The following is an 18936-nucleotide window of genomic DNA, read 5'->3' on the forward strand; positions in this document are numbered from 1 at the left end:
CCCCAGTCCCTATCTGCCTCTACCCCACTCTCTACACACCCCCAGTCCCTATCTACCCCACTCTGTCTCTCCCCTGCCTTCTCTCTGTATGCACAAAGTGTGAAATAGTCAGATCAGTATTATTAATATCAGCATCAGCAAGTTAGGAGGCTGTAACATCTCCCTGCAGTATGACTTTCACTTTCACCTATGACAGCTTGCAGCACACAAAGGAGTCATTTGGTCCTTTGGGCGCCCTCTAGTGGCCATCAGCACATATAACAGAGGTGAGGAGCAGCCTTAGCCAGCCTTTTATTATATAGGATGTGGTATAAAAGCATAATTTGAGGCATCATCTTGTTATCAGCCACCTTCATTCATGTGCTATTTTTTTATTCACAATATGTAAAGTCAGCTCATCAGTGTTTTAAGATTGTCTGAATCCTATCACAATATAGATGTCTAACCTCAATAAAATAGTAGTTCTTTTCTTACTTGATTATTAATGTTTTTCCTTACAGTAAACACATCATTTATATTAAATGATCAGTGCTCTTTATTTTAGTGATGAGCACCGGAAATTTTTCGGGTTTTGTGTTTTGGTTTTGGGTTCGGTTCCGCGGCCGTGTTTTGGGTTCGAACGCGTTTTGGCAAAACCTCACCGATTTTTTTTTGTCGGATTCGGGTGTGTTTTGGATTCGGGTGTTTTTTTCAAAAAAACCCTAAAAAACAGCTTAAATCATAGAATTTGGGGGTCATTTTGATCCCAAAGTATTATTAACCTCAATAACCATAATTTCCACTCATTTTCAGTCTATTCTGAACACCTCACACCTCACAATATTATTTTTAGTCCTAAAATTTGCACCGAGGTCGCTGGATGGCTAAGCTAAGCGACCCAAGTGGCCGACACAAACACCTGGCCCATCTAGGAGTGGCACTGCAGTGTCATGCAGGATGGCCCTTCCAAAAAACACTCCCCAAACAGCACATGACGCAAAGAAAAAAAGAGGCGCAATGAGGTAGCTGTGTGAGTAAGCTAAGCGACCCTAGTGGCCGACACAAACACCTGGCCCATCTAGGAGTGGCACTGCAGTGTCACGCAGGATGGCCCTTCCAAAAAACACCCCCCAAACAGCACATGACGCAAAGAAAAATGAAAGAAAAAAGAGGTGCAAGATGGAATTGTCCTTGGGCCCTCCCACCCACCCTTATGTTGTATAAACAGGACATGCACACTTTAACCAACCCATCATTTCAGTGACAGGGTCTGCCACACGACTGTGACTGAAATGACGGGTTGGTTTGGACCCCCACCAAAAAAGAAGCAATTAATCTCTCCTTGCACAAACTGGCTCTACAGAGGCAAGATGTCCACCTCATCATCATCCTCCGATATATCACCGTGTACATCCTCCTCCTCACAGATTATCAATTCGTCCCCACTGGAATCCACCATCTCAGCTCCCTGTGTACTACTTTGTGGAGGCAATTGCTGCTGGTCAATGTCTCCACGGAGGAATTGATTATAATTCATTTTAATGAACATCATCTTCTCCACATTTTCTGGATGTAACCTCGTACGCCGATTGCTGACAAGGTGAGCGGCGGCACTAAACACTCTTTCGGAGTACACACTTGTGGGAGGGCAACTTAGGTAGAATAAAGCCAGTTTGTGCAAGGGCCTCCAAATTGCCTCTTTTTCCTGCCAGTATAAGTACGGACTGTCTGACGTGCCTACTTGGATGCGGTCACTCATATAATCCTCCACCATTCTTTCAATGGGGAGAGAATCATATGCAGTGACAGTAGACGACATGTCCGTAATCGTTGTCAGGTCCTTCAGTCCGGACCAGATGTCAGCATCAGCAGTCGCTCCAGACTGCCCTGCATCACCGCCAGCGGGTGGGCTCGGAATTCTGAGCCTTTTCCTCGCACCCCCAGTTGCGGGAGAATGTGAAGGAGGAGATGTTGACAGGTCGCGTTCCGCTTGACTTGACAATTTTGTCACCAGCAGTTCTTTGAACCCCAGCAGACTTGTGTCTGCCGGAAAGAGAGATCCAAGGTAGGTTTTAAATCTAGGATCGAGCACGGTGGCCAAAATGTAGTGCTCTGATTTCAACAGATTGACCACCCGTGAATCCTTGTTAAGCGAATTAAGGGCTCCATCCACAAGTCCCACATGCCTAGCGGAATCGCTCTGTGTTAGCTCCTCCTTCAATGTCTCCAGCTTCTTCTGCAAAAGCCTGATGAGGGGAATGACCTGACTCAGGCTGGCAGTGTCTGAACTGACTTCACGTGTGGCAAGTTCAAAAGGTTGCAGAACCTTGCACAACGTTGAAATCATTCTCCACTGCGCTTGAGACAGGTGCATTCCACCTCCTATATCGTGCTCAGTTGTATAGGCTTGAATGGCCTTTTGCTGCTCCTCCAACCTCTGAAGCATATAGAGGGTTGAATTCCACCTCGTTACCACTTCTTGCTTCAGATGATGGCAGGGCAGGTTCAGGCGTTTTTGGTGGTGCTCCAGTCTTCTGTACGTGGTGCCTGTACGCCGAAAGTGTCCCGCAATTCTTCTGGCCACCGACAGCATCTCTTGCACGCCCCTCTCGTTTTTTAAATAATTCTGCACCACCAAATTCAAGGTATGTGCAAAACATGGGACGTGCTGGAATTTGCCCATATTTAATGCACACAAAATATTGCTGGCGTTGTCCGATGCCACAAATCCACAGGAGAGTCCAATTGGGGTAAGCCATTCCGCGATGATCTTCCTCAGGTGCCGTAAGAGGTTTTTAGCTGTGTGCGTATTCTGGAAAGCGGTGATACAAAGCGTAGCCTGCCTAGGAAAGAGTTGGCGTTTGCGAGATGCTGCTACTGGTGCCACCGCTGCTGTTCTTGCGGCGGGAGTCCATACATCTACCCAGTGGGCTGTCACAGTCATATAGTCCTGAGCCTTCCCTGCTCCACTTGTCCACATGTCCGTGGTTAAGTGGACATTGGGTACAACTGCATTTTTTAGGACACTGGTGACTCTTTTTCTGAGGTCTGTGTACATTTTCGGTATCGCCTGCCTAGAGAAATGGAACCTAGATGGTATTTGGTACCGGGGACACAGTACCTCCAACAAGTCTCTAGTTGCCTCTGCAGTAATGATGGATACCGGAACCACGTTTCTCACCGCCCAGGATGCCAAGGCCTCAGTTATCCGCTTTGCAGCAGGATGACTGCTGTGATATTTCATCTTCCTCGCAAAGGACTGTTGGACAGTCAATTGCTTGGTGGAAGTAGTAAAAGTGGGCTTACGAGTACGACTTCCCCTCTGGGATGACCATCGACTCCCAGCAGCAACAACAGCAGCGCCAGCAGCAGTAGGCGTTACACGCAAGGATGCATCGGAGGAATCCCAGGCAGGAGAGGACTCGTCATAATTGCCAGTGACATGGCCTGCAGGACTATTGGCATTCCTGGGGAAGGAGGAAATTGACACTGAGGGAGTTGGTGGGGTGGTTTGCGTGAGCTTGGTTACAAGAAGAAGGGATTTACTGGTCAGTGGACTGCTTCCGCTGTCGCCCAAAGTTTTTGAACTTGTCACTGACTTATGATGAATGCGCTGCAGGTGACATATAAGGGAGGATGTTCCGAGGTGGTTAACGTCCTTACCCCTACTTATTACAGCTTGACAAAGGCAACACACGGCTTGACAAATGTTGTCCGCATTTCTGTTGAAATACTTCCACACCGAAGAGCTGATTTTTTTGGTATTTTCACCAGGCATGTCAATGGCCCTATTCCTCCCACGGACAACAGGTGTCTCCCCGGGTGCCTGACTTAAACAAACCACCTCACCATCAGAATCCTCCTGGTCAATTTCCTCCCCAGCGCCAGCAACACCCATATCCTCCTCATCCTGGTGTACTTCAACACTGACATCTTCAATCTGACTATCAGGAACTGGACTGCGGGTGCTCCTTCCAGCACTTGCAGGGGGCGTGCAAATGGTGGAAGGCGCATGCTCTTCACGTCCAGTGTTGGGAAGGTCAGGCATCGCAAACGACACAATTGGACTCTCCTTGTGGATTTGTGATTTCGAAGAACGCACAGTTCTTTGCTGTGCTTTTGCCAGCTTGAGTCTTTTCATTTTTCTAGCGAGAGGCTGAGTGCTTCCATCCTCATGTGAAGCTGAACCACTAGCCATGAACATAGGCCAGGGCCTCAGCCGTTCCTTGCCACTCCGTGTGGTAAATGGCAAGTTTACGCTTCTCCTCCGACAATTTTATTTTAGATTTTTGAGTCCTTTTTTTACTGATAATTGGTGTTTTGGATTTTACATGCTCTGTACTATGACATTGGGCATCGGCCTTGGCAGACGACGTTGCTGGCATTTCATCGTCTCGGCCATGACTAGTGGCAGCAGCTTCAGCACGAGGTGGAAGTCGATCTTGATCTTTCCCTATTTTTGGAACCTCAACATTTTTGTTCTCCATATTTTAATAGGCACAACTAAAAGGCACCTCAGGTAAACAATGGAGATGGAGGGATACTAGTATACTTATGGATGACGAGCGACTGCCGACACAGAGGTAGCTACAGCCGTGGACTACCGTACTGTGTCTGCTGCTAATATAGACTGGATGATAATGAGATAAAATTAAAATATATATATATATCACACTAGTACTGCAGCCGGACAGGTATATATTATGTAATGACGGACCTGCTGGACACTGTCTGTCAGCACTGCAGACTCCTAAAGTAAGCTACTAGTATCAAGAAGATAGAAGGAAAAAAAAAACCACGGGTAGGTGGTATACAATTATGGATGGACGAGCGACTGCCGACACAGAGGTAGCTACAGCCGTGGACTACCGTACTGTGTCTGCTGCTAATATAGACTGGATGATAATGAGATAAAATTAAAATATATATATATATCACACTAGTACTGCAGCCGGACAGGTATATATTATGTAATGACGGACCTGCTGGACACTGTCTGTCAGCACTGCAGACTCCTAAAGTAAGCTACTAGTATCAAGAAGATAGAAAAAAAAAAAAAACACGGGTAGGTGGTATACAATTATGGATGGACGAGCGACTGCCGACACAGAGGTAGCTACAGCCGTGGACTACCGTACTGTGTCTGCTGCTAATATAGACTGGATGATAATGAGATAAAATTAAAATATATATATATATATCACACTAGTACTGCAGCCGGACAGGTATATATTATGTAATGACGGACCTGCTGGACACTGTCTGTCAGCACTGCAGACTCCTAAAGTAAGCTACTAGTATCAAGAAGATAGAAAAAAAAAAAAACCACGGGTAGGTGGTATACAATTATGGATGGACGAGCGACTGCCGACACAGAGGTAGCTACAGCCGTGGACTACCGTACTGTGTCTGCTGCTAATATAGACTGGATGATAATGAGATAAAATTAAAATATATATATATCACACTAGTTCTGCAGCCGGACAGGTATATATTATGTAATGACGGACCTGCTGGACACTGTCTGTCAGCACTGCAGACTCCTAAAGTAAGCTACTAGTATCAAGAAGATAGAAAAAAAAAAACCACGGGTAGGTGGTATACAATTATGGATGGACGAGCGACTGCCGACACAGAGGTAGCTACAGCCGTGGACTACTGTACTGTGTCTGCTGCTAATATAGACTGGATGATAATGAGATAAAATTAAAATATATATATATATCACACTAGTACTGCAGCCGGACAGGTATATATTATGTAATGACGGACCTGCTGGACACTGTCTGTCAGCACTGCAGACTCCTAAAGTAAGCTACTAGTATCAAGAAGATAGAAAAAAAAACCACGGGTAGGTGGTATACAATTATGGATGGACGAGTGACTGCCGACACAGAGGTAGCTACAGCCGTGGACTACCGTACTGTGTCTGCTGCTAATATAGACTGGATGATAATGAGATAAAATTAAAATATATATATATATCACACTAGTACTGCAGCCGGACAGGTATATATTATGTAATGACGGACCTGCTGGACACTGTCTGTCAGCACTGCAGACTCCTAAAGTAAGCTACTAGTATCAAGAAGATAGAAAAAAAAAACCACGGGTAGGTGGTATACAATTATGGATGGACGAGCGACTGCCGACACAGAGGTAGCTACAGCCGTGGACTACCGTACTGTGTCTGCTGCTAATATAGACTGGATGATAATGAGATAAAATTAATATATATATATATATCACACTAGTACTGCAGCCGGACAGGTATATATTATGTAATGATGGACCTGCTGGACACTGTCTGTCAGCACTGCAGACTCCTAAAGTAAGCTACTAGTATCAAGAAGATAGAAAAAAAAAAAACCACGGGTAGGTGGTATACAATTATGGATGGACGAGCGACTGCCGACACAGAGGTAGCTACAGCCGTGGACTACCGTACTGTGTCTGCTGCTAATATAGACTGGATGATAATGAGATAAAATGAAAACATATATATATCACACTAGTACTGCAGCCGGACAGGTATATATTATGTAATGACGGACCTGCTGGACACTGTCTGCAGAATGCGTTTATAAAAACACCACACGACGAGTGTTTAACTTTTTCAGGCAGACAATCACAATATACTGGTGGTCAGCAGACAATCACAATATACTGGTGGTCAGTGGTCACTGGTCAGTCACACTGGCAGTGGCACTCTGGCAGCAAAAGTGTGCACTGTACTTAAAATATGTACTCCTGCTATAACTGCTCCCCAGTCTCCCCCACAATTAAGCTGTGTGAGCAGTGAGCACTCAGCACAGTCAGATAATGATATACAGTATTACATATGATGCAGCACACTGGGCTGAGCACAGATATGGTATGTGACTGTGTCACACTGTGTATCGTTTTTTTTCAGGCAGAGAACGGATTAATTAAACTGGTGGTGGTCACTGGTCACTGGTCACACTATCAGCAAGTAGTACTCCGTCCTAAGCAGACAATCACAATATACTGGTGGTCAGTGTGGTCACTGGTCAGTCACACTGGCAGTGTGGCACTCTGGCAGCAAAAGGGTGCACTGTACTTAAAATATATTATTTATGTACTCCTGCTCTAACTGCTCCCCAGTCTCCCCCACAATTAAGCTGTGTGAGCAGTGAGCACTCAGCACAGTCAGATATACAGTATTACATATGATGATGCAGCACACTGAGGCTGAGCACAGATATGGTATGTGACTGTGTCACACTGTGTATCGTTTTTTTTTTCAGGCAGAGAACGGATTAATTAAACTGGTGGTGGTCACTGGTCACTGGTCACACTATCAGCAAGTAGTACTCCGTCCTAAGCAGACAATCACAATATACTGGTGGTCAGTGTGGTCACTGGTCAGTCTCACTGGCAGTGTGGCACTCTGGCAGCAAAAGTGTGCACTGTACTTAAAATATATTATTTATGTACTCCTGCTCTAACTGCTCCCCAGTCTCCCCCACAATTAAGCTGTGTGAGCAGTGAGCACTCAGCACAGTCAGATATACAGTATTACATAGATGATGCAGCAGCACACTGAGGCTGAGCACAGATATGGTATGTGACTGTGTCACACTGTGTATCGTTTTTTTTCAGGCAGAGAACGGATTAATTAAACTGGTGGTCAATGGTCACTGGTCACACTATCAGCAAGTAGTAGTACTCCAGTCCTAATATGCTCCCCAAAATTAGTAAATAGTGTCTCTAACTCTCTACTCTCTTCTCTATAAACGGAGAGGACGCCAGCCACGTCCTCTCCCTATCAATCTCAATGCACGTGTGAAAATGGCGGCGACGCGCGGCTCCTTATATAGAATCCGAGTCTCGCGATAGAATACGAGCCTCGCGAGAATCCGACAGCGGGATGATGACGTTCGGGCGCGCTCGGGTTAGCCGAGCAAGGCGGGAAGATCCGAGTCTGCCTCGGATCCGTGTAAAAAGGCTGAAGTTCGGGGGGGTTCGGATTCCGAGGAACCGAACCCGCTCATCACTACTTTATTTACATGGACTAGTTAATCACATGAAAATTAACTTCAAGGAGGAATATTAACTGAAGTTATTTTTGGTGCTTTTCCAGCAGTTTGGATAATGCAAACTGGGGTAGTGTGTTGCATAATATATACTGGCAGCACTACAATGTGGCATATTGAGAACTGGGGACACTGTGTGATATGTATAAGGTAAACTACAGATGTGTCCTTTTATAGTGTTGCTGCTACACACTGTTCGTGGCTATGACTCACTTCTATGGGAGCTGCCAAATGAAGTCTATGGATGCTGGCTAGCGATGTGTATTCATCATGGTCCCCCTGCAGAACGCCGCTATACGCAGCAAAAGAATAGCGGGGCACATCTGTAAGTCCCTATTATGGGGCATAAAATGAACTAGGTGACTACAGTGGGAAATAACATTAACTAGGCCACTACTATTGTTCCTAAAATGATGTAGGGGCCTGATTCAGAGATGTACGCAAATGCATTAACAGGTGCAAATTTGTACGCAGCGGCTGTGCTACAATATGCAAAAGTTGTTGCTGCATGGATTTGTATTCAGACGGCCACTGGTTGCTTTTGCAAAATGCCAGTAGCTAAGTACAAAGACACAACATCCGTCACAGATCAATCTATTATCGTACTTCTGTGTAGCCGTATGCTACCAAACAGCACAGCATGGCCACGGCAAGTAATCCGCCGGAGACATTGGTGCCTGGTACAGGATCACAGCCGCAGCCTCAAACACTCCCCCAAAACGATTGTGATGTGCCTTTTTGCCTCTCCCCGTTATCATCTGCCGTCCCCAAATGATCCCTGACTGTCAATCACTTTGTGACTAAATCCTCTCTATGACCGCCATAGCGAGACCATTGCGGCACATGAGCACTGCGACTTAGAGGCATGCGCAGACTGGTGATAATCACTCAACTGCAAAGAAATAGGGTTTGCCTACAACTAAGGAACGTGCCCTAGGCACTACTATTGGTCATAAAATGAGCTATGGCACTACTAGGTGGCATAAAAAGAACAACCAATGATATGGAGAGAGGGGCAGAAGCATTGGAGTAGTGCCCCTTGAAACTGTTGCTATGGGATCTCAAAGTTGTTGCTATGCCCCTGGTGATCAACAAACAAAATCCATTAAAGAAGGGACTTTAAATTACAATGAATAAGACAAATAATAGTTATTACTCTATAATTGAAATACTAGATAGATATCCGCTTGGGTTTAATGAAACATTATATTTTAATGTTTTTAGAACTCATTTTTTCTAACTGTTTTATATCTTTAGAATTGCTCAAAGCATGCAGTAGTATCAAGTTCTGCAATGTTTAGCTAATTAATGTAGTTAGAACTTTTTTATTTTTAAATAAAACCGTGCTGGACAGTAACCGATTAAAATGAATACAAATAAAATGATAATTATAGTGATTTTAATTGCTAATTATTCTAATTTATTTTAGAATGGACTGTATATAATATTGGTGAATTGTGTGGTCACATCTTTCCATCTGATGTGCTGCACACCAGATGGGATTATGCAGTGCAGTGGTACCGAGAGAGGGGGGGGAGAGGGTACAAATTACCCGGGCCCAGGTCTGATGGTGGGGCACAATGAGGGTCCAGTAGGGGCCCAGGCCCCCTCCCCCTTACCTGGCAGCAGCAGCTGCAGCTCTTCTCCTCAGCCCAGCACACTCTGCTGTGTACTGGGCTGTAGTGTGGCCATGGATGTGCTTAAAATGCTGTTTTTTTCAGTATTTTTTTTCTAAAGGTACATGACCACACCTTGTGTAATTAGACCACGCACCTTGAAAAGTACCTGGGCCCAGCCCTTCTCTCGACTGCCACATCAGTCAGCAACGAACTGCAATCGCTGCTGCGGCTCTGTGTGTACACAGAGTAATGCATTCACTGTACAAGTTTTTAGGGACTTTTGCACACAGCTTTGTGAACATCGCCATTATGCGCAACTCAGAATCAGGGTCTAATACATTGCCATATCTATAATGGGTGCAGTGTGTGCGAAGCACACAGGCCCCCAGGGTCCATGGGGGCCCACCCCGCACACACTGCACCCATTTGTTTAATACTTACCTCTCTGGAGTCCCCCGTCGGAGCCATCCCTTCTCAGCAGCGTAAAAGAGTTTGAACACTAGGGGGAACAAACTCTATTGCGCTTGCTGAAAACTCTGGAAAGATCGCACGGCGGCCATTTTTTCGGAGTTTCGCGCATGTGCATTAGCAAAATCTTCGGGAAAATGGCCACCGCGCCGTGTTCCCGGAGGTTTGCGCATGCGCAATAGAGTCTGTTCTCAGACTCTATTGCGCTGCGGAGAGGGATGGCACCGCCGGGGGACCCAGGAGAGATAAGTATTAAAATACCTGTGCATCAGTCAGAGAGGAGGGGGCCCCTGAAGCAGAAGGCTGCACATGGGCCTCCTCCTCTCTTAAAACGCCCCTGGTCTAATACACAACTGATATCAGAAAAGATTCATGCAGCTATTTTATTTTATATTGCATAGAGTGTACCGTACTCCGGTGTCACTTTATAAAGCAGGTCTCCAATCGGATACGTTTTGTCCAAAATGTGGAAGGAGTGATACCGACTTTTGGCACCTACTATGAACCTGCCTGGTTGTATCTCCTTCCTGGTCCGCTGTTTGGACAGATATTGTGTAGATGGAGCAGTGGAGCCATCTCTACCCTCGTTTTGCCCCAAGTTATGTATGTTTAGCCTCGATGAAGAGGAGACACACTCCTTAGTGCTGTCCTCTTCTTCCCTCCGTCTTACTCTTGTAGACCCCGCCCTCACACAAAAGAGGACATGGCTAATACTTGGCAGGGCCTACCCGTGAGTTCACCAGCTCCCCGGTGGCCCAGTCTGAGACTGGCCCAGTTTGTGATTTTTACTATTTGTATAGTAAGAGGGGTTTGTGTTCTTGGCACACTGGGCGGACTTCTCGGTCAGGCGCCATCTTTTTTCTCATGACGGATTGCACCTGAATGAGGAAGGGGCTGCGGTGCTGAGGGGTAGGATGGTTAGTAGGTTGGAGGAGCTTTTAAACTAGGAGCCTGGGGGAAGGGTTTAGCTAGAAACGATGGGTAATGCAGCGAGTATAGTAGGGATGGTGGTAGTGAGATAAAAGGGGGTGGAGAAGGGGGGTGGGAAAGTGCAGCCAGTAAGGGTATTTACATGGGTTCTAATAAAGGTATTAAGAAAGGTATTGCCGACGCATTAAATTAAAGCAATTATGTGTCATCATTACAGCCTATAGAAAATGTTGTATGGGACTTAAGGGAAAATACTTATGTCAGGGCGGTGAATTTAGACGGGAACATTGGGTTGACCAAAGAAAAAAGTAAGGTGGGCAATACTCCGTACGGTGGGGTTGGAGAGGGAGCGAGAAGGACAGTCTGTATCAGTAACTCTAGGGATGCACTAGTAAACCAGGATGGGATATCTTTAAAAAAACAAACGAATAAAGGAACCGATAAGCTAAAATGTATGCTTGCAAACGCAAGAAGTCTAGCAGGTAAAATGGGGGAATTGGAATTGTTAGCATCAAAGGCTGAGTATGACATTATAGGTATTACGGAAACATGGTGGGACGACTCTCACAACTGGGTTGCAAACTTGGAGCGGTATTCTCTCTTCAGGAGGGACAGGGCAAACAAAAGAGGAGGAGGTGTTTGTCTTTATGCTAAACCATCACTTAAACCATACTTAAAGGAGGTTATCTATGACAGAGCCGGCCCTAGGTATAGGCAAACTAGGCAATTGCCTAGGGCATCTGGTATGCCTAGGGGCATCAGCAGCTTCTGCTGATTAAAATGATATGCGGCATGCCTATATTCTGTGTGTAGCATTTCGTACGCAGATACAGCCACAGTCTTACACAGTATATAGGCATGCCACATATCATTTTAATCAGCAGAAGCTGCTTGTGTATCCTAGCCACATAGCAATGCAAATAAGATGCATTTTCATATAAAATAGGCACCCAACGTTAGCAGAGCTGCCAGTTGACTCACGCTGGGAACTACATGTGTCATTATGTGTATAAGGGCATTAATAATGTGTAACATATGTGTAAGGGGCACTATGTGTGTCATTATGTGTATAAGGGCACTAATAATGTGCGGAATATGTGTAAGGCCAAATGTGCACACTGTTCTTATTTAAATTACAGGGTGTAGGAAAGCAAAAAAAAGGACTGCTATGGGTGGGGGGTGAAGGTGCTGGGAAAGGGGTGCAGGGTCAGAGGCGGAACTAGCGGTGGTGCTAGGGGGCACCAGCCAAAATCTTGCCTAGGGCATCATATTGGTTAGGGCCGGCTCTGATCTATGAGGAGACTGGCGATAATGTGGAGTCACTATGGGTTGAAATCTCAAGGTGGTGTATTGATGCAAAAAACTAGTCATATGCATGTGCTACAAACAGCCAGATATTAGCATACATGAGGAAGAACAACTCTTGCAGCAAATCAAAACAGCTGCGGGATTGGGGGACATCCTTGTGAATGGGGATTTTAATTACCCGGATATAAACTGGAGTAACGATTCATGTGCTAAAGCGAGGGGCAACAGGTTCTTAAATATGTTAAAGGATCACTACTTGTCTCAATTAGTCGAGGACCCAACTAGGGGTAAAACTACCCTGGATCTAGTAATTACTAATAATGTGGACATTATATCAAACACTAAAGTTGGGGAGACTTTGGGTAACAGTGATCACTATATGATCACATTCGACATCAGTTTCAGGAAACATAGCTACAGGGGTTCCACCAAAACTTTTAACTTTAACTTCAGTTAACTTTTAACTAATTTCAGTATGCTTAGATGTGCACTTAATGACATATGGGCCCTACACACTTGTAGATAATACTGCACGATTTGAACGATCTCGTTCAGTAATGAACGAGAACTCGTTCAAATCGTGCAGTGTGTATATACCAGCGATGAACGATGCGCGACCCCGCGCTCGTTCATCGCTGGTCTATCATCGCTGATACATGCAAGTCAATCTGAACGATACCGACATATACAATGTGCGGTATCGTTCATTGTGTATGTATCAGCGATGAACGATACTCACGATCCTCACGATCCTCCGCCCCGCCGCCGGAACGCCACGCCTGTCCGTCCGTCATCAGAGGAACTCCTGGCCGTCAGTGAAGAGGAGCGCAGCCGCAGCACAGCCAGCCGCAGCATCGTGGAAGAGAGGAGCAGCGCGTCTTCGGTAAGTATAGGACAGTGTTCCCACTGGCCACCAATGTGTAAACCACTGGCCACCAATGACACACTGGCCACCAATGTATAAAACACTGGCCACCAATGAATTTGATAAAATCCACTGTCCACCAATGCATAATGTCCCCCGGCAGTGTGCATGCAGCATGTGTTCCTAGTACACAGCATGCATATTGACATGCTGTGTACTGAGAACACATGCTGCATGCACACTGCCGGGGGACAAACCGCTGCCCACCAATGTATATAATATATCCACTGTCCACCAATGCATAATGTCCCCCGGCAGTGTGCATGCAGCATGTGTTCCTAGTACACAGCATGCATATTGACATGCTGTGTACTGAGAACACATGCTGCATGCACACTGCCGGGGGACAAACCGCTGCCCACCAATGTATATAATATATCCACTGTCCACCAATGCATAATGTCCCCCGGCAGTGTGCATGCAGCATGTGTTCCTAGTACACAGCATGCATATTGACATGCTGTGTACTGAGAACACATGCTGCATGCACACTGCCGGGGGACATAATGCATTGGTGGCCAGGGGATATATTATATACATTGGTGGGCAGAGGTTTTTTCCCCGGCAGTGTGCATGACGCACACCCATGGATTCTACGTGGACAAGGGGACCGAGCCTCGTGTCAACATAGGTAAGTATGTATGACTGTAAGTGTGCATGTATGTAATAAAGTTGTACTGTCACGGCGTGTGTGTACTGTTTTTATTTGGGTATTTTTTTTGTAGTAGAACTACAGGTACCAGCGGGCCCGTTCCCCCCCGCATGCTGGTACTTGTGGTTCTCCAAGTACCAGCATGCGGGGGAGGCTTGCTGGGACTTGTAGTACTGCTACTAAAAACAATATCTTTTAACTTTCAACAAAGGCTATCAGCCCCCCATCCGCAGCCCATTGGATGGGGGGGACAGCCTCGGGCTTCACCCCTGGCCCTTGGGTGGCTGGGGGGGGGGACCCCTTGATTGAAGGGGTCCCCACTCCCCCAGGGTACCCCGGCCAGGGGTGACTAGTTGGATTTTTGATGCCACGGCCGAAGGGCACTATATAAAAGTGACCCCCGGCTGTGGCATTATCTGTCCAGCTAGTGGAGCCCGGTGCTGGTTTTAAAAATACGGGGGACCCCTACTCTTTTTGTCCCCCGTATTTTTGGAACCAGGACCAGGCGCAGAGCCCGATGCTGGTTGCTTAAATATGGGGGAACCCCTGTCAATTTTTTCCCCATATTTCTGCAACCAGGATCGGCTCAAAGAGCCCGAGGCTGGTTATGCTTAGGAGGGGGGACCCCACGCAATTTTTTTTAGAGATTTTACAGTGTTTAGTTTAAAATAAAATAAAAAATGAACCCCAGCACGGATCACACAGATCCGGCCGAGATTCATTTTTAAAAAGTCGGCAGTGTTTTGCTAATCACTGCCGTAAAAAATGTAAAAAACACACGAATGACATCGACATCGGAACAAATGAAAATGCAGAATACGACAGCTTAGTAAATTAGTCGTAATCAATTCAAAAAGTTGCAAGTTTACACTTTCGATGTCATTCGTGATTGAACTTTGACCTTTTTCCGAAAATTACGAATGTTAGTAAATATACCCCAATGTCATTATGGGGTATTGTGTATAGAATTTTTAGGGAAAAAGTGTTTTTTTCCCCTTTTTTGAATAAGGTTGTAATATAACAAAATGTGCAAAAAGTGAAGCATATATAAATATATATTTACACAGGAGCAAAGGACTGCCACTCCAGGAAAGCAGAAATCAAATCACAGTTATATACACATCACTGGGCTAATCTGCTTTAATAAGGTACGTTTTTGTATTATATATATATATATATATATATATATAACAAGTCAAAACTATATCACGCAAATTCACGTATCCTGTATTGTCAATTTTTAAACAGGCTTCTGATTATCATCCACTGAATGATTTCCCTGCAGCGTCCTCCCGATAGAGCCGTACCACAAGCTCAATGATGCACATTTAGAGAAAACAAATGGAGGGCGCAGGGAGTGAGTATACAACTAATAACTCTTTTAATACGAGTATATGTGTATACATACATCTAGTTTGAGTAACACAGCATAGAGGACTATCACTGGCGCCTCCGAACAGCACACACAGAAAGCTGCTAGCCGCCGCTTGTCAGATACTCCTGGTCTGAGACCGCACACCGTCAGGTAAGCCAAAGAGACGTAGTACGTCCAGTGTCCCACTATCATGCCAACATGTTTCGTCCCAAGGACTTCGTCAGGGGGTGTGACACTTCTTTTGGCTGACCCGACGGTGTGCGGTCTCAGACCAGGAGTATCTGATGAGCGGCAGGTAGCGGCTTTCTGTGTGTGCTGTCCGGAGGCGCCAGTGATAGCCCTCTGTGCTATGATACTGAAACTAGATGTATGTATACATATACTCATATTAAAAGAGTTATAAGTCGTGTACTCATTGCCTGCAGCCTCCATTTGTTTTCTCTACATATATATATATATATATACATACACACACAAACATTTTTATTATATTATTTTGTGCATATATATATATATATATATATATATTTTTTTTTTGGTAACATGGGTATTGTAAATAAGGACTCGTAGACAGATTTTCAGGTTATAACCACAGTATCTTTAATGACATCAGACACTGTAGCACAGCATACACAGGCTTGGGCCTGGTCACAGAGGTACATAGAGAATATAACCAGACAAACATAAAAGGTCCTAGCAATTCCCGTACTGAAAAGTAACTCTGCTGCAGTGGCTTGCAGCTACACATACCATGGTCTCCTGGCACGGCCAATGTTATATTATATCTGATTACTGTGTTAAGTTATGATTTTAATATTTTAAAATTAAATCTCACCTTTCACAGAGACATGGATGCAAACCGTGAATTCTGGGCTGGATTCATCGATCTCTACCAGGCCAATGAGTGCTTGTGGCGTGTGGGAACAAGGGATTACGCCAACAGAGGAAAGAAAAATCTGGCATACCAGCAATTGGCCAGGTACAGCCTTGCCCAAGATAGTGGTGCCGACATCAAGTGGGTGAAGAGGAAGATCCAGAATCTGAGGACAGTATTTCTTAAGGAGCACAGGAAATACAAAGATTCCCAACGTTCAGGAGCGGGGTCAGATCAAGTCAAGAAGCCAACATTATGGTATTATGACTTGATGAAGTTCGTATTGGATGAGGAGCCTTCGAGGACAGCGCGGAGCACGGAGGAGCCGAACACGCCCGAGATGTTCGAGCCTGAGGAAGAGGAGAGTGTGGATCCGGTAAGTGTCCGCACAATACAGATGTCACTGTTTCTTGTTTAATTTGTTGCCTTATTATTTTCACATATTTTTCTTCATTTTGTTGGATAACTCAGCTGTCTTCGAGGGAGCTGGACGTGGAACCTGCAGTGGATGAGCCGGCAGACCAAGCCACTGTAAGGCCGGAGCTGGAGGAGAGTGAGGCGGCGATGGGAACACCCCAGCTTCCGGCTAGAAGGAGATGCCGGCCAGCTATCCCTAGAAGATCTGTCTCGTCCAGCAGGTCAGATACAATTCTGACGCAGGCAGAGGAGGTCCTAAAAAACAGACCGGATAGATTTGAAGCTATTGGAGACCATTTAGCATGTGAGTTGCGGGAGATGAACCCCACTCAGCAAAAATACGCCCAGCGTCTGGTATATGCCATTATATCACATGGCCAGGATGATGAATTGACCAACCACAGTGGCGTTGTGTTAGATACCAGACAGGTGCCTAGTACATCTTATGCCCCTCCCCCAACTCACCCTCCCATGTATTCTGCGCCGGTAATTCCTCCTCAACAATACCCCACATATCCTGCTCCGGGTTACCAAATGCCACAATCCCCCTTCCCTGGCACCTCTTCAGGTGGAGTGTTCACCACTCTGTTGAGTGCACACTCCACTGTTCAAGGCGACCTAAATTTTTAATAAAAATGTTTTTGAATTTTTGAATTTGCGTTTAGGTTTGCTGTCTTCAGATTTGTATTTGACCTTCCTCATCCAATATGTTTTTTCTTGAAGTCAATTGTACCATAATGTTGGTTTTCTACACTTCATTTGACCCTGTAATAGAACGTTGGGAATGCTTTTATTTCATGTGCACTTTTGAAATACTGTCCTCAGATTCTTTTACCTCTACTTCATCCCCAGTTATGTTGGCACCACTGTTTTTGCTGCACTGTATCTGGCTAATTGTTGGAATGCCTGATGCCTCTATTGGTGTAATCCCTGCTGTCATGGCACTCATTGGCACAAAAATCGATGAATCCAGCCCAGAATGTTTCTAATTTATTATTTTTCTAAAATTTATAATTACAAATTGTTACTAAAAATTGTGTGGAGTCTTTATTTATGGGTAGTGCTAAAAGGTTTACCAGGTATACACTGCACCAAACAAACTACAGAGTAGATATGCAGTGATTTTAAATGGATGCTGTTATTTATTGTACAAAGAAGACCTGCCCACATTCCTAAAACCATGCCCAGTATTTAAATGAGCTAGATCTTTCAAATCTTTCAAATCTTTCAAATCTTTCATCAGACATTGTTCAGTGTGTATGCACATAATCGTTCATGGGAAATCTTTCATCTATCATATCTTTCATCTTTTAAATCTTTCAAATCTACAAGTGTGTAGGGCCCAATAGAGTGGGAGGTTCTGTTTAATAACAAGAACACTTCGGAAATGTGGGATGTTCTAAAAGGGTTGCTGGATAGCAATATTCATAACTTTATTCCCATGGGCAGTAAAGGCAGGAGTATTAAACTCAAAGTGATGTGGCTTAACAAGAAGGTTAAGGCAGAAATGGATTATAAAAAGCGGGCTTTCAAAGCATTTAAATCTAATGGAAAGGAGAAGTCCTTCAAGTATTACAAGGAGTGTAATAAGAAACGCAAAAAAGCAATAAGAGCAGCTAAAATGGAAAATGAAAAGCAAATTGCTATAGAGAGTAAAACCAATCCTAAAAAGTTTTTTAAATACATAAACGGTAAAAGGTTAAAAAAGGAGAATATAGGTCCATTAAAAGATGAATTAAGACAGGGGTAACCAACCAATCAGTGACAAAGAGCCAAAAAACCTTGTTATGTACATCAAAGAGCCGACATCGAGCCGATGGCGCACATGCAAAAATAGAATGTGGCCTTGTGCCTGCTAGACCACACCCCTGGTATAAAATACATTGAAAAAGCCAGAACGACATAAAATAAAAAATGTAAGCCAGATCCATTAAAAAAGCCACTTTCACATAAAATAATTGAAAAAGCCAGATTCACATAATAAATTTCAGCTCTCCCATGTGTCACTCCAGTCAACACCCTCCTGTCACTCCAGCCAGCTGCCCCATGTGTCACTCCTGCTAGCACCCTCCTATGTTACTCCAGCCAGCTCCCCAGTGTCACTCCAGCCACGTCTCCCATGTGTCACTACTGCCAAGACCCTGCTGTGTCACTCCAGCCAGCTCTCCCATGTGTCACTCCAGCCAACACCCTCCTGTCACTCCAGCCAGCTCTTCCATGTGTCACTCCTGCTAGCACCCTCCTATGTCACTCCAGCCAGCTCCCCATGTCACTCCAGGCAGCTCTCCCATGTGTCACTACTGCCAAGACCCTGCTGTGTCACTCCAGCCAG

General features: G+C 45.0%; 1 protein-coding gene across 1 annotated transcript in view; it reads left to right on the top strand.

The window, feature by feature from the left end:
- Window positions 1-17782, top strand: part of LOC135056378 (uncharacterized) — a 122726-nt gene extending 104944 nt beyond the window's left edge. Inside the window, exons 4-6 of the mRNA XM_063961458.1 lie at window positions 15006-15086; window positions 16158-16563; window positions 16659-17782. Of these exons, the coding sequence (XP_063817528.1) occupies window positions 16162-16563; window positions 16659-17234 (978 nt within the window). The 5' untranslated portion in view covers window positions 15006-15086; window positions 16158-16161 and the 3' untranslated portion in view covers window positions 17235-17782. The remainder of the gene's footprint in view (window positions 1-15005; window positions 15087-16157; window positions 16564-16658) is intronic.
- Window positions 17783-18936: the final 1154 nt, after the last annotated feature.

This window comes from Pseudophryne corroboree, chromosome 3 (genome assembly GCF_028390025.1).
Source record: "Pseudophryne corroboree isolate aPseCor3 chromosome 3, aPseCor3.hap2, whole genome shotgun sequence".
In the NCBI taxonomy this organism is placed as follows: domain Eukaryota; kingdom Metazoa; phylum Chordata; class Amphibia; order Anura; family Myobatrachidae; genus Pseudophryne; species Pseudophryne corroboree.